General features: G+C 46.3%; 1 protein-coding gene across 3 annotated transcripts in view; it reads right to left on the bottom strand.

Annotated features, from left to right (window-relative positions):
- The window catches only part of REPS2 (RALBP1 associated Eps domain containing 2), a 245546-nt gene that overhangs the window by 84004 nt on the left and 137577 nt on the right, over positions 1-23965 (bottom strand). For all 3 annotated transcript variants that reach the window (XM_021080774.1, XM_021080775.1, XM_021080776.1), the window contains exons 12-13: positions 19863-19908; positions 16000-16136 (exon numbers count right to left, since the gene is read on the bottom strand). In XM_021080774.1, coding sequence (XP_020936433.1) covers positions 16000-16136; positions 19863-19908 — 183 coding nt within the window. The remainder of the gene's footprint in view (positions 1-15999; positions 16137-19862; positions 19909-23965) is intronic.

Raw genomic sequence — 23965 nt, 5'->3', positions numbered from 1 at the left:
CTATTATCTTGGAACTCTCTTTTCCATCATGAATTTTTAAAATATGACATACAGTCAAACCAACTTTTAGGGGGTTTTGTTGGTTTGTTTTTTTTTTTCTTTTTGTGCTTTTTTTTTTTTTTTTTTTTTTTTTAGGGCTGCACCTGCAGTATATGGAAATTCCCAGGCTGAGGGTCAAATCAGAGCTGCAGCTGCCGGCCTACAGCCACAGCCACGCCAGATCCAAGGAGTGTCTGTGACCTATACCACGGCTCACGGCAACACCGGATCCCCGACCCCACTGAGCGAGGCCAGGGATCAAACCTGCACCCTCATGGATGCTAGTCAAATTCATTATTGCTGAGCCACAACCAGAACTTCCAACTTGCAGTCTTAAACATTTCAAAATGAGTTTGTGATAACAACTTCTTCACGCCAGTTTCTTCATTATTCCACTCGCCTTTGCAATGTGTATTAATCTTCCTGCTCCAATGGACTGCTTTAAGACTTTCTGGGGACATAGTTGACACCAACCCCTTCTCCTCTCATCTCCACTCTCTTTGGCCAGTCAGCGGACTTTAGCCTTCCAGTCTCCACTTACTCCTGAAATACACTCCTCCCTAGGTGGGCCAGGCCACAGTACTGTGTCCCTTAGTGAATTCATGTGTTCTAATGGCTTTAGGTCCAGTTGTCAAGACAAAGGAATCTTGTTTACATAGAAGGTCGGAAAGGGTTTTGAGTAAGGAGGTGACATCATAGTTGTGCTCAAAGAAGTTAATCCTGCTGCTCTGTGAAGGAAAGAACAAAGCAAGCAAACCAGACTGGAGATTACTTTAGTAGCCTCCCAGGCAACTGGTAATAACAGAACCAAGGCATGTATCAAAGACAGATCTACAGAATATGAATCTAAAAATCATATCCACCCTTCAAAGGTTAGCTCAACAGCCTGCACGCCCTGCACCAACATATTCACAGATCATCCTAGTTAGAAACCACCCAGACTCAGCACCCTTCTCACATGTAACTGTAATGCCGATTGGCAGAACGTGGGGCCATATTGGTACTCCCCTTAGAATTCTCTACAGTACCAAGCATTCAGTGAAGTGCTAAGTAAATACTGGTTAAATGAGTAAGACACTTTTCCTGTTCACCAGTACTTAAGTCTATTTTAGTTTTAATATGATTCTACAAACTCAAATGCATATAAGGAATTTTGCGACATACTGAGAATTAAACTGGTTTATGGTACTCTTCAGCTCACGAGCTTTGTAACGGTCACAGGTAACGTGTCCAACAATAGGAAAATGGTAAAAATAAACCATGGTTCACATTAATAAAGGTAAAAGAAATCAAATAGAGCATCGCCATTTTGCAACTACCAATGAAGTCATGGATCTAAGCAGTGGTTTGAGAGCAACAGTTCACACCAGCTTGTGAGAGTCAACTGTGCAGATCTGTCCCAACCTCACATTCAGTGACAGAACAGCTAAGAGTGAAATTGGCCATGGCAACTGACAATGGCCAATTGTTAAACATATACTAACATGCCACTAGATTCAGTCAATGATGATCAATACCTAACAAAACTGTTATCTGGAAGGCTGTTGGGGATCTCTATCATAATGGATGAATCAGCCTAATACTATATGACAAAAACAGAAGCATCAGACCTCAAGGACCTCCTAATGTGATGCAATCGGAAGTATAGAGCATCGCTACAAAGTCTTCTTACCAAATATAGAATCTAATTCTAATCAAGTTTAGATCTTTCTCCCCATTTATAGGAAATACAGGAGATGGAAGAAAAGAGAAGAAGCCAAACGCAGAATGTGGAAATGTCTACAAGGGGGACAATTTCCTTATGAATAAATGAATGAATAGCAAGGGAGGGGGTTGACCATGGAACCTATCAATAAAAACAGACTTAACAGGTGGCAAAACAAGTACAATGTACAGGAAGCCCTTGATTGGACCCTGGTTGGAACAAGCCATTATGAAAAGACCTACCCGAGAAAGAAATTAAGGACACAATCCAATTTACCATCATATCAAAGAAAGTAAAATACTTAGGAACACGCCTACCTAAAGAGGCAAAAGACCTGTACTCTGAAACTTTAAGACACTCATGAAGGAAACAGGAGATGACACAAACAGACGAAAAGATATACCAAGCTCTTGGTTTGGAAGAATCAACATTGTCCAGATGACTATACTACCCAAGGCAATCCAGACTCACTGCAATCCCTATCAAACTACCGATGGTATTTTTCACAGAACTAGAACCAAAAAAAAAATTAATTTGCATGGAAACAGAGAAGACCCCAAATAGCCAAAGCAATCTTGAGAAAGAAAAACAGAGCTGGAGGAATCAGGCTAAACAACTTCCGACTTTACTACAAAAGCTACAGGCACCAAAACCGTATGGTACAGGCACAAAAAACAGAACTATAGATCAGTGGAACAGCACAGAAAGCCCAGAGACAAATGCACACACCTATGGTTAATTACTCTATGACAAAGGAGGCAAGAATATACAATGGGGAAAAGACAGCCTCTTCAATAAGTGGTGGAGGAAAAACTGGACAGCTATATATAAAAGAATAAAATTAGAACATTCTCTAACACCACCAACAAAAACAAACTCAAAATGGACTGAAGACCTAAATAATCATAAGACTAGACACTACAAAATTCTTAGAGAAAAACACAAGCACAACACTCTTTGGCATAAATCATAGCAATATCTTTCTTGATCTACCTCTGAGAGTAATGAAAATAAAAACAAAAAACAAGCCAAGACATGAAAACAAACTAAATGTCCATTAACAGAGGATTGGATAAAGAAGATATACATATATACAATGGAATATTACTCGGCCACCAAAAAATGAAATAATGCTATTTGCAGCAACATGGATGGACCTAGAAATTATCATACTAAGTAAAATCACACAGAGAAAGACAAATACCATATGATATCGCTTATATGTGGAATCTAAAACATGACACAAATGAACCTATCTACAAAACAGAAACAGACTCACGGACATAGAGAACAGACGTGTGGGTGCCAAGAGGGAGGGGGAGAGAGTGGGAATTTGGGGTTAATAGATGCAAACTATTGCCTTTGGAATGGATAAGCAATGAGATCCTGCTGTGTAGCACTGGGAGCTATATCTAGTTAGTTATGATGGAGCATGATAATGTGAGAAAAAAGAATGTACACGTGTATGTGTGACTGGGTTGCCTTGCTGTACAGTAGAAAATTGACAGAACACTATAAACCAGCTATAATGGAAAAAATAAAAATCATTATAGAGATGAAAAAAAATAAATAAAACGGCCTTTTAGGAGTTCCCTTGTGGATCACTGGGTTATGAACCACACTAGTATCCATGAGGATGCGGGTGTGATTCCTGGCCTCACTCAATGGGTTAAGGATCTGGCGTTGCCATGAGCTGCAGTATATATAGGTAGCAGACGTGGCTCGGATCTGGCATGGCTGTGGCTGTGGCTGTGGCTGTGGCGTAGATCACAGTTGTAGCTCTGATTAGACGCCTAGCCTGGGAACCTCCATATGCTGCAGGTGTGGCCCTAAAAAGGAAAAAAAAAAAAATAGCCTTTTAGATGAGACTGAGGTTTGCTCGCATCCTGACTTACAACTTCTAGCACAAAAGGAGTTCTCTCTGGCAGGAAAAACACGTTCTTCTGCCTTCAGGTAAGGACAACAGAAATAAGCCCTATCTCCACCATGTTTCTTTTTCAAAAGCTGTAACTAACAGCATTGCAACCACATGTGGACACACTCCAATGCTGACTCTCCATTTGTTACGTACTTCTAAATTAGGCTGACAGTCATTTCATACGTATTTTGAAAAAAGGTAAAATTTATTTCTGAAGATCAAGGAAAGCCATGCTTTCTATGTGTAATAGAAAGTACTGTTTCAGGAGTTCCCATTGTGGCGCAGTGGTTAACGAATCCGACTAGGAACCATGAGGTTGCGGGTTCGATCCCTGCCCTTGCTCAGTGGGTTAACGATCCGGCGTTGCCGTGAGCTGTGGTGTAGGCTGCAGACGCGGCTTCGGATCCCGAGTTGCTGTGGCTCTGGCGTAGGCTGCTGGCTACGGCTCCGATTCGACCCCTAGCTTGGGAACCTCCATATTCCACCAGAGCGGTCCAAGAAATAGCTAAAAGACAAAAAAAAAAAAAAGTACTGTTTCAAAAATACCTGCTTAGATATACTTTCTAATATGCATCAAAGAACTCAACGGTTTAATCAAAAGAAGGGAAGTAAAAAAAACCTGAAAGAGAAGTTGGAAGAATCACAGGCAAAAACCCCAAGGGGCCTGAGACCTTATACACAGCTCACTGCTCAGTTCCTGGGGCCCAAGGGAGATCAGTACCTGCCAGCCCATCATTAGGAAAATAGAGATCGATCAGGATGGAGAAAGACAAATATCCTAAGAGCTCGCTCATACATGGACTCTAACAAAAACTGATACAAAAGACCTTACGAGACAGAAACTGACTCCAAGATTTTGAAACTAAATTCATGGTTACCAGAGAGGAAGTGTCGGGTGGGAGGGATGAACTGTGGGGGGCTGGGACTGACACGTGTAGACAATTGCATATAAAATAGATGGGTGATAAGGACCTAGCTGTATAGCACAGGGTAATCTACTTAATACTGTGTGGTGATCTATTTGGGAACAGAATCTGGAGAGGAACAGACATGTATTTGTATAACCAATTTACTGTGCTGTACACCTGAAACTAACACAACCTTCTAAGTCAACTATTCTCCAATAAAAAAAATTTTTTTAAGACACAACTTGGAGTTACCTTCATGGCTCAGTGGTTAACGAATCCAACTAGGATCCATGAGGATGCAGGTTCAATCCCTGGTCTCGCTCAGTGGGTTAAGGATCTGGTGTTGCTGTGAGCTGTGGTGGAGGCTGCAGCTGTGGCTTGGATCCCGCGCGGCTGTGGCTGTGGCTGTGGTGTAGGCCAGCAGCTGCAGCTCCAATTTGACCCCTAGCCTGGGAACTTCCATATGCCACAGGTGTGGCCCTAAAAAGCCAAAAAAATAAAACCCAAAAAGGAATACTTGAGACAGTTCAGAGAATCTGAACACTGGCTAGATACTACATGATATTAATAGACTATTGCTAATTTTGTTACATACAATAAAGGTTTAGACGTGTTTTTTTAAAAAGTCATCATCTGTTAGAGATACATATAAAGTATTTATGTTTGAAATTACACCCCATCTGTGATTTCCTTCAAATGATCTGGGAATGGGGGTTCTTTGCTTTTACATACATTTGAAATTTTCCATAACACAGTGGGTTTCTTGGCTGCACCCATGGCATGTGGAAGTTTATGGGCCAGGAATTGAACTGGCGCCACAGTAGCGACGCAAGCCACTGCAGTGACAACGCCAGGTCCTTAACCCACTGCGCTACAAGAGAACTCCCTCCATAATACAGTTTTTAACAGAGTAGTCAGTGCACAGACCACATACAAAAGCATGACAAAATTATGAGTACTGACATGGATATATCTCCAAGAAATAACATAGTATGAGGAAAGCATGGGGGAAACATGCAAGGTGATGCCAATTATTTTCAATACAAGAAACCCTGAAAATGATGCCGCAGGTACACATATGCATGAATAAGTGCACCAGAAATTGTCAGAGAAATACATTCCCAGGGAAGACACGCGCTGGGTGGGAATGAGGTTAAGGGTCACACCTGTAATGTATGAATTTTACACATGAGAAAGTATTTTTCTATTACTCAAATGAGTTTCATAAGCATTTTTAAAGCTAAAGGCTATACTAACATTTCCCAGGGCATCCTTCAGAGACGCGAGTCCTGTTCTTCCCCACACTCCCTCGTCAGAGCCCTCAGCCAGCAGGGCAGCCAGAAAACTGGACGCCGCATCTAAAGAGAAGGCACCCTGCCCAGCAGCAGGACTGGCTGCACCCTCCCCTTGGCAAGCCTGTGTAAACCTCCAGGTTTTTCTCTTCTGCAGATACGAATCACACACTGGGCTACTACAGACACTCTCACATAACTTAGCGGAAAAGAAAAAAAAAAAACAAAAAAAACAACTATAAATAGAGTAACAGGAAAAAGTAAAAAGACAGACAGTACACTGCAGCCACAGCTTCCAAAGCTGAGCCTGCCGCGGATCTGGAGGAACGTGCTGAACACTGGCACAAACTTGAAACACCTGGTCTGTATTTTTCACCTCCAAAAATGTCCATCTAGCCCAACAGCCCACACACACATATAGCTCTGTATGTTTAAATGAACGTCTAGACTTCAAATCGCATGACAAAGTGACACTACACTGCAGCCGACACCTTTCATCCAGCAACTATTGACAAACCCACAGGGAAATGCCAATGCTCTGTCACTATGAACGCTGAGCGTGTAACTTCTCACAACAGAGCCCCCCACAAACAAGATTAGACCTGAAAGCAAGGATTCGGATCCAGAAAACTGCAAGTCCTTCCCTGGCCCTTCAAAGACGAAGGACTGCAGCGGCAGGTCTAGCGATGAGTCGCAGTGCTCAGCTGGCAGGCGAAGCAGGGTGAGGCGTGGGCTCAGCAGCAGTGACAGCAGCTGCCCTCCACCTGCCTTAAGAAAATCTTCAGCAGAGGCAGCTGAACAGAGAAACGCCTCATCGACACCTGGCCAAGTAGACAAGTTGGGAGAGGCCAGCGGGATAGAGAGAAGAGATACACTTGCCCCCGCGTGAGGCGGCAGAGCGAAGGCTCCAGCAGTGGACTGCACGAGTTCAAACCCTAGCTCCACCATCGACTCAGCTCCACGACCTTGGCCAAATTAACTGCTGTACCTCAGTTTCCCCAGTTCTAAAATAAGGATAAAACAGCATCAATCTCATTAGGATCATTGTAGGGAGAAGAGACAACGCCTATCGAGTGCTTTAAAGGTGTCCTTTGTACAAAGTAACCCATTCCCACTATTAACCTAGCTCAACGAGTTAATGGAGGAGAGAGCCCAGACACAACTCTTACAAAAAGGGAAACTTGGCTTAGGACAGAGTGGACACTGCATATTAATGCGTAAAGAATACACTACTGAATAAGTGGGACTGGATCGACTGGTCTCACATATGAGAGAAAAAGTAAAATTGGATGCAAGCATTCAGCAATGAATCTTTCACTGTTTCCCAAACACTAAAAGGGATTTCCTCCTTGATTTGCAGGCAGCTGCAGGATTAGCTAAAGCAGTAAGAAGTCCAATAATGAGTATGTTCCCTACCTCGTTATCTAAGTTAAGGATGTGTCCAGACAACTAACAGACAAGTCCAACAAAGTTATAGGATATAAGATCAATATACAAAAACTAACTATATTTCTATACTCTAACAATGAAGACTGGAAAATGAAATTAAGCAAACAACTCCCTTTAGAATAAAATCAAAATAAATAAAATATGCGTTCCTCACTATCCATGGGGGAGTGGGTCCAAGACCCCTCGGGGATACAAAAATCCAAGGATGCTCAAGTCTTTGATATAAAATGACGCAGTATCTGCATATGACCTATGCATGTGCATCCACGCACTTTACATCAGCTCTGGGTTACCTCTAGTACCTGACGCACTGTAAATGCTATGTAAATAGTTGCTGGCACAGAGCAAAGTCAAATTCTGCTTTTTGGAACTTTCTGGAATTTTTTCCCCTAATATTTTCAAACCGTAGTTGGTTGATTGAGCAGATGTAGAGCCTGAGGATACAGAAGGCTGACCGTATGTAAGAATTTGAAGAAGGGCAAAATTTGCATGTTGAAAGTTATAAAACACTGGGGTTTTTTTAGAGATTTCTCTTTTTTTTAACTTTTCAATAATTTATTTATTTTAGGGCCACAGTGGCATATGGAGGTTCCCAGGCTAGGGGTCTAATTGGAGCTGTAGCCGATGGCCTATGCCAGAGCCACAGCCACGTGGGATCCAAGCCTCGTCTGAGACCTACACCACAGCTCACGGCAACACCGGATCCTTCATCCACTGAGCGAGGCCAGGGATCAAACCTGCATCCTCATGGATACTAGCTGGGTTCTTAACCTGCTGAGCCACAATGGGAACTCCACAAAACATTGTTGAATGAAACTAAATACTTAAATAAGTGGAAATACATCCTTCCATTTAAGACTGGAAGACTTGGAGAGCCCCTCGTGGCTCAGCGGAAACAAATCTGAGCAGCATCCATGAGGACTCAGTGAGTTAAGGATCCGGTGTTGCGTGAGCTGTGGCGTAGATCGCAGATGAAGCTCAGATCCTGCTTGCTGTGGCTGTGGTATAGGCTGGCGGCTGGAGCTTGGTTTGGACCCTTAGCCTGGGAACCTCCATATATTGCAGGTGCAGCCCTCAAAAGATCAAAAAACAAAACAAAACAAAAAAAAAGACTGGAAGACTTTATATTATTAAAATGAAAAAGATCATATTGTACTCCATAAATAGATACAATTTTAATTTGTCAATTAACAATAAAGTTGAGGGGAAAAATGTTAAGATAGCAATACTAGGAGTTCCCGTCGTGGCTCAGTGGTTAACGAATCCGACTAGGAACCATGAGGTTGCTGGTACGATCCCTGGCCTTGCTCAGTAGGTTAAGGATCCGGCGTTGCCGTGAGCTGTGGTGCAGGCAGCAGACGCGGCTTGGATCCTGCATTGCTGTGGCTGTGGTGTAGGCCAGCGGCTACAGCTCTGATTGGACCCCTAGCCTGGGAACCTCCATACGCCGTGGGTGTGGCCCTAGAAAATGCAATAAGACCAAAAAAAAAAAAAAAAAGATAGCAATACTAACCAAACTCAGCCACAGATTCAATATAATCCCTAACAAAATCCCAGCTGGCATTTTGTTTTTAAACACAAAATTGATGAGCTGATCCTAAATTTCATGTGAAAACACAAGGGACCCAGAATAACCAAAACAACTTGAAAAAGAGGAAGAAATTGGGTAGATGCATACTTTCCAATTTCAAAACTTATTACAATTTCTGGAATAATCAAGACAGTATGGCACTAGCATAAAGACAGACATATAGATCAATGGAACAGAAATGAGACTGCAGAAATAAACCTTTATGTCTTGGTCAACTGATTTTCAACAAGGGTACCAGGAAAATTAAATGGGGAATTAATCATTTTCTCAAAAAAATGGCTCTAGGACAACTGGACAGCCACATGCAAAAAAATGAATTTGGATCCCTATCCTACACCAAACACAAAAATCAACTCAAAATGGATCACAGACCTAAATGTAAGAGCCAAAAATTTTTAACTTTTAAAAGAAAAAAGGAATAAATTTTTGCGACTTGAGTTAGACAGTGGTTTCTTAGATATCACACCAGACACGCAAGTGACAAAAGAAAAATAGATAACATGAAGAAGAATTTTTGCACTTCAAAGGACATCACTGAAAGAACAACCCACAAATGAGAGAAAATACTTGTAAACCATACATCTGAAAAGGGACTTCATTCAAAATATATAAAGAACCCTTATAACTCAACGACAAAAATAACCCAATTTAAAAATGGGCAAAGATTCTGAATAGACATTTCTCCAAAGATGACATAAATATAGCCAAAAAACACATGAAAAGATGTTCCACATCATTAATCATTAGAAAATGCAAATGCAAACCATGATAAAATGCCACTTCACACCTACTAAGATGGCTAAAATTAAAAGGACAGATAATAATAAGTGTGTCGAGGATGCGAAGAAATTGCAGTCCTCATATATAGCTACTAAGATGGTAAATTGGTGCAGCTGCTCTGGAAAACTGTTCAGGAGTTCCTCAAAATAGTCACCAAATAGATAACACATAACCCAGAAATTCTAACCCCACGTATATGCCCAAGAAAAAGGAAAACATTATTTAGAGAAAACCGTAATTTGAAAAAAATACACGCAGATTTCCCGTTGTAGCTCAGCTCAGGGTTAGGAACCCAACAGAGTGTCCATGAGGATACGGGTTCAATCTCTGGCCTTGCTCAGTGGGTTAAGGATCTAGCATTGCTGCAAGCTGTGGCATAGGTCGCAGATGTGGCTTGGAACTTGTGTTGCTGTGGCTGTGGCACAGGTTGGCAGCTGCAGCTCCGATGTGACCCCTAGCCTGGGAACCTCCATATGCCACGGGTACGGCCCTAGAAAAGGCAAAAAGACAAAAATAAAATAAAAATAAAAATGATACAAATAAACTTATTTACAAAACAGAAACAGGTTTACACACTTTTAAAACAAACTTATGGTTACCAAAGGGAAAAGGTAGGGAGAAGAAATAAATTAGGAGTTTGCGATTAACATATGCACACTGCTATATATAAAATAGTTAATCAGAGTTTCCATTGTGGATCAGTGGTTAACGAACCCGACTAGTATCCATGAGGACTCGGGTTTGATCCCTGGCCTTGCTCAGTGGGTTAAGGATCCAGCATTGCCTGAGCTGTGGTGTAGGTCACAGATGGGACTCACATGCAGCGTTGCTGTGGCTGTGGTGTAGCCCTCAGTTGCAGCTCTGATTTAACCCCTAGCTCAGCAATTTCCATGTGCTGCAGGTGTGGCCAAAAAAAGAAAAAAAAAATTGTCTAGCTGGCTAGCTATACCGCAGATCCAAAAGTTTGGGAATGGGGCAGGAATCCCAAAATTCTACTAGATTTTAAAGTTCTGCTAGGCTTTAAAAGGGAACAAATAGCTGTCACAGCAATGATAGAACGAGCAAATGCATAAGGTCAGACAAGACATCTGTGTGGCTAAATGCATCCTTTAGAAAGCTCAAAAGCTCAGTTTGGTGTTGAGAATCTCTCTTGTTCCCAAGGGGCTTTACCTTTTCTCAAGTCACAGAAAGCTGTCTTCAGCTGTAGAAAACCCAGGACAGATCTTCTCGGCTCATCACTCAATAAACACACATACCCCCCCCCCCCAAGGGAAGACAGAGCCCTCATCACAGCCCTTGGCCCATGTGGACATCTCACGAGGGAGGCTGCGAGAAGTCCTTTAAAACTACTCCTCAGCACTGGAGGTGCACTGAAGGGGAGGAACCTATCAGAGCCTTAAAGAATGCTCTGGAATGCTGTCATCTTAGCTGCAATCTAGGAGGCGGCAGCAGATTGGGCATGAAAATACCCTGGATACAGTATGGTAGGCAAGTCTGAGACAGATAAATGTAGCCAGGAAGACCATCTCTGGTACGCTCCGGCAACACCTGGGCACTGCGGCCACAGCTTGGAAAGTCAGTTTTGTGTAATCGGTAATATCTGCACATGAGGCAAAATTTAATAGATACAAACGAATCCATGGCGAAAAGTAAATTTCTCTTCCTGGTCCCCAGTCATCCAATTGTCTTCCCCAGAGGCAACCACTGTTATCACTGTTCTTAAGTCTTCCTCTGGAAATCGTCCCTACAATGAAGACCACCCACACTCTGCACCAGCTCTCTCTCACTTATCTCAGGCGCCTCTCCATTTAGCACACAGACCTCATTCTTCTTAACAGCTTCGTAAGATCCCATGATACAGATGGGCCCTAACTTCCTAAGCAGGGGATGAACTCTTCTTATCACTATGTCTAAAGCTGATGGGACACTGGCTACCCACGGGCGGATAATACCCACTGACGTGTTGTGTTCAGCCATCACAGTGGCTTTAACGTGTGGATCTCAAATGCGTTCGGCGGAACGGCATGTGGGGGGAAGAGCCATCCGCCAACATCCACTCTCCTGCCTTACGCTAAGCAGGACGTCACTGGGAAGTGGCAGCCCTGCCAGGGACTTCATTTCCAGCTGCCTGGCAGCTGGCTCTCTCATGGGCTAGGGTTCCCCAGGTAGACCTGTGTGGACATGATGGGGGTTCCTGGTCTGGAGCGTTAAAGGGATGGCTACGTCTCCTCCACACAAGCGCTGCCCCTCCGGCCAGGCAAATGCTCCAGATGGGACCGAGGCGATAGGGACCACTGAGATGATTGGCTGTCACCATGGAAACCTTGAGCTGCAAACTCAGGGCTTTGGAGGAGGCAGGTCAGTGTCAAGCATGGGAGGAGGGGCGTTTCCAGCCCACACGGTGGAACAGAAGAAACCTTTTTACAGGGCGGGGGAGGGGGCAACCTTTAGGAAAACAATTGCTTCAGTGAAGAAAAAGAGGTAAGGTCTAAAAAGTATCATCTTCACTGTGACTCTTCTTACAGAAATTTCCGTAATAAAATATGCTTTGTGGCTCTAAGTAGAGAGCTATGAAATCTAAACATCACTGAGCAAGCCCGGGGTTTGACTGCCTCTAGATTTTGTCTGCTTGCATCATCACTGCCTTAGGCTTTTTTGCACATTTCCTTCTCACAAACGCGGCAGCTGCATGGGACCGTGAGAGGCTGGCTCCACAACTAATCAGCTATTAAAGGCGGTCTCCCTTCTCCGCACAGCGGTCCTATCATGACAGTCTTCTCCCTGCGAAAGCACACGCTTTAGGTGCAATGCCAGCACCTACCGATCTCGAGCCCTGGGACAGTCTAGACTCCCGTAAATCACCTGTTCACACCCTCTTCGCAGATATCAAAGTTAAAGCCCACTGTGCCACACTGCCTGAGTCGGCCTCGTTCATTTTTACAGATTTATATTTCAAATTGGCCCTTCGTTATTCTGCCCCATAAATCATGTGTCCTATCACCATCTATCTGAAGGCGTTAATGCCACCCAGTCCTGAGCTATTCCTTCCTTGCAAAGAGTCCCCTGAATCCTACAGGCCCACCCGCCCTCGGTCTCTATAAGCTTTTCCCCGTATAAACAGCATCGCTCCTACAGAACAACTATCTCCCCTTCTGCTTCATTTCCCTCTTTCACTCTTGCTTCTTTCCGTCTTCTCTCTGTCTGATTTCTTCCCCACACTCTTACTCTACTTTAGGCTACCCGGATGCAGCAACTTAGGCTTCTTCACTCTGGTTTTCACAATGCTGTGATTCTCATTTAAAAAAAACAACAACAACAACAAAAAACAATGGCTTCATTTTACCTTTCCCTTACAACTCAAGTTCCCATCTTGTTTCATCGCACATTATCCATCTTCCTCTCTTTACTTCTCTTTTCTATTGTTATAAACTGGGCGATCTCAATAGAGTCTGTCTTACGTGATAAATCCAGCCAAAAGATGAGGAACTGGGGGCTGGAAGGACAGAGACCCCGGGAAGGAGCAGGTTAGGTTACAGCTTCCCCAGGGCCACCCTCAGAGGAAAACCGAAGAGGAGGCAAGGGGTCCCTGTGGTTAGGCAAAGAGATGCAGCCACAGAAACTGAGTGTGCCTTCACACAGGCAATGCACAAAAGAACAAAGAGTCACGGCCCATAAAGATATGAAAAGATGTCCAGTCTCACTAGGAATCCAGGGACTGCAAACATGTGCCTATCAGACAGATAACCACTAAAGAGATGACCATGAGCCAGCGCTGGCCAGGGGGCCAGGAAACATTCTCAGCCGATGTTAGTGATGGGGCGAGGTGACAGGTACAAGTTTTCTCCAGGACAGTCTGGCAACGTGAATCTACACTTCAAACGTATATGACCTGTGACTCAGCACCTCTGACCTCTAGGATTCAGCCCAAGAATATAAATAGGCAGGCAGACAAAGACAGAGACGGGCAGTCATTGACAACCTCCGCCTTGGTTAGGATTCGGGGGGCGGGGGGGGGGGGCTGGGAAATGGGGGAGGGGGACAGGAAAGAAAGAGAAGCAGAGAGGGGAGGGGGAAGAGAAAGCAGAGAGGGTGCACGAGTGGAGCAGCGTTAGAGGAGTGCGAGGAAGAGATGGGGGGGGGGGACGGGGCAAGACTAAGGCACAATCCCTCACTCTACACCCCATGACACAGGCGCCCCAAGAAACGACGCGGCTCCCTATTAGGAAGGTGAAAGATGGCGAATTAGGAAGCTCAGGATACAGGACAGCAAGCATAGGGCGACCCAGTTTGCCTGGAGTGACACAGAAAGACAAGTGCAGCCGAGGGGTTACTACACCACGGCTCCACGGCTCCATGGTTCCCACTGGGGGCGCTACGCTGACTGGTTTACTAGCCCATGCTTTCCTCCAGTGTCTGAACCTTAATAAGTAATTTCTAGCAATAGGCAGTACCCGAAAATTCTACAGAATTCTAGACTCTTGTCCTTTCCTGTGAGAATTAATCCACACGGAAATAAATTAAGTAGCTGCGATGGTACCACCTGCTTTTCCTCTTGCAGAAATGCTCTCTTCTTCACGTGAGCAATTTAAACTGCTCATTAAAATTTTATTTGTATAAACCAGGACTGGAAAGATGATGGAACTAAGCTATGAATACAGCTGTCACCCACCTCGCTACTCTTTGCCATTTATCAAACCAAAATACTTCTCCTCCTGAAGTCATGTCAACATCAGAGATGGAAAAAGAAGCCGTCTTGATTCAGCTTCTCCTGAAAGCAGCCCCTATGACAGGGACTTGGGGCCAGGGATCTTATTTAGGTGTGGGGACAGTAAGACAGGGCAGGAGTGAAGCACACCCAGGAAAGGTGTGGCGATGAAGGGGGTACAACCACAGGCAACTGCGGCTCGGCCCCTCCGCAAGGGAGGGAATCAGAGAACGGGCCCACGGGGGGTCAAGGGGGTGAGGGGGCTTTCCTCATCAGTCTTTGGTGGGAATGAGCGCCTAGGGGCCAGACACGCTGCTATCTGGATTCCATCTATTATCTCACCATCACCTTGTGGTTCTGCGGAGCGGTGGTCCTGTTGTCCAGACTAGGAACCTGAGAGGCAGAACAGATCAAGCCACTTGCTGGAAATCAAATAGTTCACAAGCAGCTGAACTGGACTCCAAATTCAGCCGTGTCCCTTCTACTCTGGGATGCAACGTCGTGTAAGCCACAGCTCATCCACCCTCCAACACAGGGGGCACGCTGGCGGGGAGAGAGACACGGCCTGAGAGCTACGTGCATGCTCCCAGCCTCTCTCCTTGCAAGGAACACGTACGGAGACAGCTGTCCAGGTTGTTTTAATCTGCTTGCATCCACAGAGCAATCTCCTAGGTCATAACCCACCAGCCACATGAAATTTTTATAGCATCACCATTCGAGCTACTCCCACCCCAAATACCACTTACTATGAAATTATGCCAGAATTTGGATCAAAGTGTGGGGGAAAACTCAAGACAAATTCTTATCTGATGAACTCATGGCAGAGAATCAAGTTTCAGAGAGAGTTCCAGATTCTGGTATATTAAAAAACAATCTATAACGTTACTGTGAGGAGAGTACTTTATTAGAACAAATAAAACGTGCTGAGCTCCGCCGGGACACAGAGGTCATGCTAACGTGTGAGCCAAGGAGCGCCTTTTCTTGCTGTAGGAGAAAAGATAATAATCTGCAAATCACTAGCATCTGAGCTTGGCTTGATTTAAAATGTATAGAGATACAGAAAAAGTTCCAGGAAATCTCTGTATTTATAGCTTGCCTGCATTAGTCAGTGGAAAGGCCCCTGCTGCTCCCCGAGTAACCCGTGGGACGGCAGCGTATCCCAGCACCTTCGCCGACGGGCGGGCGTGGCTCCCCGCTGCTGCTCCTCTTCCCGGGGAGCCAGTCCTGCTGGACAGCCGCTGCCTCGAGCAGGAAGTGGCACCCCCAGAAGCCCTGGGGCAGCCCACACCAAACACCTACCCCCGGCCGGATTTAGCACAGCCGCTTCGCCGTAACCCCTACAGGACACAGGAGCGTCACCAAGAGGGTGAAAGGCAGACAGTCCTGGGCGGACATGGATCGCCGAGGACGGTGACAGAAGGATGGCACGGGCGGCTGAGCGAACGACGGGGCCACCTTGTGTGCCAGTCACCACCCCACGCGCGGTGGGCCGTCTGGGGCTGACGCGTTTTCATCCTTGGGGGATGCAATCTCGGGACTCTCGGTCCACGGCAAGGGTGGGCAGGGCCACGTGGGGGCGGCCAGGGAGGGCAGGGGCGCGGGGGCACGTCACCTGGCACACTGGGCTGGAAGACTTTATTCAGATCCAGGGAGGACGCTCTGGAATGGGTTTTCTGTGGCCGCGGTGGCGGGGTGGGAGGGTCCTCGCCCCTTTTCATGGCTTCTTCTATGGAGGTGCTAGAGTAAGATCTGCAGCAAAATAAGGCAAGGTCAGCAGGCAGATAGCGACGCACCACGCTCTCAAGCTGGGCTGCAACGGAAAACACCCACACCAGTCGGCCACGGCCAAGGCCCGCTGGGCACCGACTGCCCCGACCCCAGACGCCACACTGCGGGCCAGAGGCGCCCAAACCGCAACCCTCAGTCCAAACTTTTTTAAACCTCTATACTCTTATTATCCCTTAGGCCCAAAGTGACCCCAAAGGAAAAGCTTTCTGTAAATTCAAATCCCTTTCGATGGGAATTGTTATCAAGAATAACACGTAAACTCTTCTGCTATATTTTAACAGAAGGGCTTCAGGGTATTAACTGACTGCAGAACTGTTCTCCTGTTTACTTGCTAATGTGGTAACAGGCACTTGGGGAATCAGGACCGATAAGCTAAGATTAAGAGTTAAGAGTTCAACGGAATGTGCTACCAATGAAATTCAGGAAGGAAAGCACCCATCCATCCAGCTGAGGCGTTTCGGTTTTCTGACCATGACAGATAGGAGGTGGGGGAAATTTTCAAAGCAAAAGCCTCCTCTTAACCTTCTCTTCAATCTGGAACAAGGCAGGAGCTAACCAGGCAATTTCCAAGATGGTAATTCCAATTAATAGCATTTAATGAAAAAGGACCCAGGTAACTTGCTAAAGGTCACGTAGCTAGAAAGTTACACAGGTTCCATTCGACACTCCACTCTCAGTTTCTAAATTCCATTTTTAAAATGTCCTGAGACTGCCTATGAGCCAGGGAAGACACTTTTGGGTAGAAGCAGCTAGACTATCTGTTAGAGACCTACTTATTTTCTAAATTAATTCAACTCCGTACATTAGTCTACCGCCTAGGAGCAAGTGTGTGGAAGCGCTCCCAATAAGGTGTTTCTACAGAGTTCTCATCATGGTGCAGCAGAAACGAATCCAACTAGGAACCATGAGGCTGCAGGTTCAATCCCTGGCCTCGCTCAGTGGGTTAAGGATCTGGCGTTGCCATGAGCTGTGGTGTACGCCACAGAGGCAGCTCAGATCTGGCACTGCCGTGGCTCTGGCATAGGCTGGCAGCTGTAGCTTCAATTAGACCCTTAGCCTGGGAACCTCCATGTGCCGCGAGTACGAGTGCAGCCCTAAAAGCACAAAAAAAGGGGGGAGAAGAAGAGCTCCCAATAAGGTGTTTCTAAGAAGCCGATGTGCATGCTGTATGTCTGTTCTATTCAGCTTCTTGGCTAACGTCGTGTCAAAGAAGAAAAGGACGTTTGAGTCAGAGATGTCTCCTAGCGACAAATCGGCCTCAGAAAGCCAGGCCGGTCTCTCGCCATTCCAGTGGTTCTCATGAAAGTAGAATCTAACCATTACTATTAAGCAACGTCAGCTCTCGTAAAGCTGGTTTTGCCACAGCATGTTTTTACTGTCCTGAACAACCTCCTCAACTCTTCCTCAAGAGCTGAGGAAGGAGTCATGCAAAGCTGCAATCTTTAATAAAGCCACCATAATGACATGTGACTTGCTGTGGGGGGTGCCTGTGACATAACTGGCAAGACAGGCAAGGCAAAGGCATGCAGGAACTAGCAGGAAGAAGGCTCTGATACTCACAGCTAGAATAAAAGGCAACTGATAGAAAAGTTTGTTTTCGAATGGGAACTCTTGATTTAAAAAAGTACATCCGGAGTTCCTGTCGTGGCGCAGTGGTTAATGAATCCGACTAGGAACCATGAGGTTGCGGGTTCGATCCCTGGCCTCGCTCAGTGGGTGAAGGATCCGGCGTTGCCGTGGGAGCTGTGGTGTAGGTGGCAGACGCGGCTCGGATCCCACATGGCTGTGGCTCCGGTGTAGGCCGGCGGCTACAGCTTCAATTCAACCCCTAGCCTGGGAACCTCCATGTGCCACGAGTGCGGCCCTAGAAAAGGCAAAAAGACAAAAAATAAATAAATAAATAAAATGATCTTTAAAAAAAAAAAAAGGACATCCGAGAACCCAGCTAGAAATGAAAAGAACTTTCTATGTCAGATCGAGCTTTAGTGACATGATTCGCTCAAGAAAGAAAAAATGTGGGTATAAATCCTGTCTGTGCACATGCATATGCACACAGATATAGTTGAGCACACAATCTCACACTACACCTCGTTCCACTTCACTTCCGTATATAACGTGTGTACGTGGATGTCCACATGGCAAGTTAAATAAATATCCAACAGCTGATGGGGTAAAACAGACTGCAGCCGACTGAGACATACACGTGCAGGGGATCAACAAAATGATGCCCACGGCCGAGTGAGAAGGATGATTTCCCCCTCTGCCTCACACTTCTACCGAGCTGTATGATTCTAAAAAGGAGAAGAAAAATAATTTGATGCTCTTGGTCTCAGGAAAGACCCCGTGGGTTCAGAGAGAAAATGAAAACATCCAAATGAGACCAAGAGACCACTCCCTAAAAGGAATAATATCTAAACTTTAGCCAGAGATATTAATAACAGGATACGTGACTGAGAGGTTGTAATTTCACTCGCGTTGGGGGGAGGGAGGAGGCCAACAGAAGTGAAAACTCTGAGGTCCAACTCATGGGGACCCGAGCACACAGAAGCACATTTGTGCCCTTCAGAGAAGGGCTTGCCTGCTGTGAAGGCAGAGAAACGTTACTATTTCTACATCCTAAAGCCAGTACAGGCGAATCTCTAAAAGGTCCATTCAGCCTTTAAAAAACGGGATGGGTGAGTGTAGTGGCCGTAGACAAAAAGAGTGACTATACTTCTTTTCCTACCAAAATGAATTACTGTATCTATTGTTTAACAAATATGAATATAGGTATCTGTGCCTTCTATAAACAAGGACATAAAACTGCAACTTGGAAAATCCAGACGTAAAAGATAAACTGAGGGATAAGTCTTTGACTTACAAGCAGACGAGATTTCCTTAAATGGCCTGCCTTTCAATCATATCATATACAATCAGATTTATATTCAGTTTCTCAGGAATGCAACGAAGAGCCAGCGGAGGAAAAGAGTCACTGAGAACCAAAGCAAAACCTGCAAAAGCCACACGTGGCGTCCCAGCTCGCACTGCAGTCCGCCGGCGCACCGCGGTCCTGACCCCATCTCCCTGGTCCTAGTAGTTCTCGTGGCGGCTCTGTATTTCTCCCGGCTCGGCCCCTCTGGGGTCTGATGTCGACCACAGCGCTGCCTGGGCGGCTCTCCCTCCCTCCTCTCCCAGCCTCTCCTGACGTCGGAACGGGGACACTGAGAAGAGCCTCGGCAAGGATGAGACCGTCCCTACATGCTGCTCGCCTGAAGCTTCGTGCCCCAGTGACATCGCCAGAGCATGTCCCCTGCCTACTCTAGACATTACGCCCAGACTTGTTATTTGGGGGGTTCACCTTGCTGGGATAGGAAATGTCAGTGCTAGTTACCTTTAAACCATGCTTCCTTCCTTCCAAAGCTCCCACCCGTATCACCCCGCAACAAGCGGCTCCCTGCACGCAGCCCCTTCTTCATGTCAGGGCGCCAGAGGGCAGCAGCCCCGCGTCCAGCACCAATAAAAACAAACTGAGAGCCTCCCCAGCCGCCCCGCAGGCTCCAGCCAGGGCCCTCGTGACGAGCGAACCCACCCATGTTCTGAGCCTCAAACCGAAGGGGAAGCGGGTCATGGGTGAGGCTTGGAGTTGGGAGGTTCGCTTCTAGGCAGGGACAGGGTACAACAGGCATTAAAGCAGAAATTAAACACTACCTGGATCTTGGTCTTGCTTTGAGACTGTTGGAATCCTTAGGAGTGGCTGAAACAAAGATTAGTTGTTGTTTGCTTGGGTTTCATGTCTGCAGTTAAACAGGTTTATAAGCAGCACCTGGGCTAGTACAGAACATATCAACAGGTAAACATGAGGTACAGGTAACTTGTGGAGAACGTGACCACTTCCACATTTTCATGATTTCATAACTTTCTTTCTAAAGCCAAGGGCATAATTAAGAGGAAAGAAAAACCAATGTCTTTTTCCTTTCATCAGAGCACTAAGCTAAGAAGCCATTTTCAAATCTAGCTTGATTAATGAAGAAATTCTAGTCTCAAAAGACAGCTCTCTCAGGCGGTTATCTATTTAAATAATGATGGCTTCAGACTTGAGGGTTTCATGGTCTATCACTGAAAGCCTAATAATAAATGATTTGAAACCAGTCTTTCCTGCAGGCTAGGAAGAAGTCTGTCAGGCTACATATTTTAAGATTTTCTAAAAATACACTTCCAAAAAATAGCAGGACCACAAGAAATCAAAGCTCCCACAATTAAGTTGAAATGAGCTATGCAGCTTTTCCTACAAGAAAATATCCTTGTGTCCCGCATCTCTGTTACCAAATTGCAGAGAATATTATGGAGTGAAATCATCCCAATTATTTTGTCAACCATACAACTTTTCCTTCCCCACTTTAAATCATAAACTAGTTTGCTCACTACCAACATGCAAGGCGCCTACTTCCCATCATAAGTTGTGGGGAGTAATAAGAAATATTTAAAAAAAAACAATAACCCTCTTTTTACATTATCAATCATCTGCAGAAGGCAACTTTAGAAACCACTGGCTATGCTAAGGTTTCACAAATAATGCAAATTTTTCATCATAAAGTGCCATTAAAATTCACAGAAAAAGGTACTACCAACAAGGAGCAAGGAGCATATGGTTTGTATTTTTTGTCTTTTCAGGGCCACACTCATGGCATGTGGAGGTTCCCAGGCTAGGGGTCGAATTGGAGCTGTATCTGCCAGCCTACACCACAGCCACAGCAACACCAGATCCCAGCCACGTCTGCGACCTACACCACAGCTCACAACAACCTTGGATTCTTAACCCACTGAGCGGAGCCAGGGATGGAACCCGTGTCCTCATGGATACTAGTGGGGTTCGTTTCCGCTGAGCCACAGCGGGAACTCCTAGTTTGTATATTGTCTGCACAAATTTTTCCAGAAAGAAGAGGTCTCACTGCATTATCCCATTCTCTTTTATACGACTCCAAAGATTAAAATCCTCCTTGGTATAAAGCATGCTGGATTTACGACGATCATTCAACTCCCTGGGCTAGATGAGCAGGCCAGAACCGAGAGCTGAGACGCCAAGGAGCCACAAAGCCAACTAGCAACACCCGGGCCTAAGCTCCGCTCAGCGGCAGGAGAGGGGTGCTTCTCCCCACCGCAGCACTGGGGCTTCCGCTAGGGAGGACACGGGCCCCTTTCCTCTCCAAGCCCCTGAAAGGAGGCCCGAGCCCTGGGACGCACGGGAAGCCCAGCAGCGTGAGCTGACCTCGCCCTCTGGGCCCTGTTCCGCCCCGCGGCTGGACGCCCACCTCCCCTCCTCCGGCCCCCAGGCGGCCAAGGACAGCCTCTCCTCCCGCCAAGCAGGCTGCCCTGGGGCCGGGCGGACCCGAGACCCAACTCACCACGGGGCGGAGGGCCGCCCTCGGAGCGGGCCCCCCAGCGGCTCCGGCCCCTTCTGTGTCAGGCCCCCCTGCTTTCCAGAAATCCGTGGGCAGGAGAAGCCTTGGCCATGCCAACAGACGGCTTCCCCAACCTGCACGCCGAAGCCACTCGGCCTCTGTGCACCGCCCTTATCGGTGTCTTTTGCTGGGGGAGGGACGGGCGGGGAAGGAAGGGACAGTGCGGGGGAGAGAGTGCGGGGGAGATAGGCAGACAGACGGGCTGAGGGGGGGCCCAGGGGCTCCGCCCGGACCCGCCACCACCCTCACTGGCCGTGACCTCTCCGAGCCTGTTTCCTCAGCTACAGAATGAAGATAATACAAACGTGGTCCACACACTGTAAACCGGCTACAATGGAAAAAAGAAAAATCATCTTAAAAAAAAAAAAAAAACAACGCGGTCCGTTTCTCACACGGAGACCTAAGAAGGTGTTTTAACAACGAACTGTATTTCGGGATCTCAAAACATTACTACTACAGAGTGTTCCTAATTTGTCAAGCTTACAAATCTAGTTTTGAAATTTAGTTCCCACAGGGAACGATATTCAACATCCCAAGATAAGCCATAATGGAGAAGAACATGAAAAAAGAATATATGTGTATAAACTGAGTCACTCTGTTGTACTGCAGAAATTAACACAACGCTGTGAATCAACGATACTTTAATAAAAAACTTTTCAAAAAAAGAGTTTAGTTCCTTCTAGGACAGCAAAGGAGGTGCAGGCAGGTGCAAGGAACAAAGACAACTGCTCTCCCCGTGAGACCACGGGGTGGCCGGTGACAAAGGGGCAGCTGCGAGAATCACCAACAGCCCTCTGAAGACTATGCCATGAGGGCGAAGAGGCCTAACGCCCTCAGCATGACCTGGAGACATAAAGAAAAAGGTGGCCACTGGGCAGCGTGCCCTCCTGTGCCCTAGGATGACATTAGCAAAGAAATCTATTAGATTCCGCTAATGCATACACCTTCAGCTATTAAAGGGGTAAGGGCCCATAAAACATGCAACAAGGAACACCCCGACTCCCTAATGACACAGTCCCAGGCCGTCTGGATGTCAGCACCTCCTCTTCAGTGCCATTACTATTATCATTATTATCAGAACAGGGAAATGACATCCCAGATGGAACTGGCAGGTCCCCACAGGCTTCAGATCAGACAAGGCTGCACAACACTATTCTGGTTAAGTCTTCCATCGGCCTCCAAGGCCCTGAAAGTCAGACTCAGCATTTAGGGCATGTGCGTATCTGCAAAAATAGCAAGGGCATGGTGTGCCCGAAGCCAGGCAGAAGCCCAAGGGCGGCTCTGAGCTTCTCACTGAGCTGGGCGGACGGAAGAAGAATGAGAACTTGCTAGAACACTCCAGACACATCATCCTGTTTCCAGGAAACAGAACCAGGAGAGAGGGCAAGCCTGAAGTTTATTTCTCTGGAAGGCAGCAACTCAACTGAAGCAAACTATCCCCGTGGCAGGGACCGACCGCCTTCCAGAACGAGAAACCGCCACCTTGAAGCTCTAGTGCCTCCCGCTAGGAATCCACACGGTCCCCAGGAAAGGGGGGACTGAGTCCGTTTTCAGAGGACGGATTCCCCCGTATCCGCTCCAGAAAGGTCAGCAGACGGGAGGATGAGTCAGAAACCAGACAGCGCGCCCCGAGGCAGGACGTCCAACAAATTGAGAGATCCTTCGCGTACTGTGGCCGCACACGCTGACAGGTTCTGCCGGGGACACCGTGTCCCGTCAGCAAAGGAGTGGTGAAAATGACCTCTAAAGCTCACGCTCCAGAGAACACGTGACGCTGATGGAAGAGTAAAAGTTAACTAGCCTAGAAGGCTGCTGCAGAAGCACAATTTAACGCTCCAAATTTAAATTACTTTTACTAATACCGTAACATGAACTTTACAAAAACTGGGAACTCCCCTTCACTTCCAGAAAGGAGAGCTGGATAGACCCTACTTCAGGCGCTTGTCCTACGCATCCAGGACACGTTCCTCCCAGGATGAAGGAACCCGGATGAGTTCTAAAAGCCAAAGCTAGGCCTGCGACTTCCTACCACTTCTGGAGTCACGGCTGACTTGCCATCTTAATTTTCTATTTCTTAACCTCCCTTTCCAGAGGTCGTAGTTCCCCAAACGGGCTGAACATTAGAATCACCTGGGCGGGGGGGGTCCCTAAAAGTACAGATTCTTAGGTCTCCTCACTGCAATCAATCATATGCTCTCATTCATATTCATTCTCTCTCCATCTCGGTGTTATATCGATTCTTTTGTTCCAACCTGAAACAAAGTCTAGATGATATAACTAGTTCACCAAAAGAATCATGATTTGCTTAGTATTAAGAGAGATACCAATAAAAGAGAAAGCAGCCACGTGTTT

The sequence above is a fragment of the Sus scrofa genome, chromosome X (assembly GCF_000003025.6).
Source record: "Sus scrofa isolate TJ Tabasco breed Duroc chromosome X, Sscrofa11.1, whole genome shotgun sequence".
Taxonomy (NCBI): Eukaryota; Metazoa; Chordata; class Mammalia; order Artiodactyla; family Suidae; genus Sus; species Sus scrofa.
The sequence above is the reverse complement of the archived record's forward strand: the minus strand, read 5'-3'. Positions and strand labels throughout refer to the sequence as shown.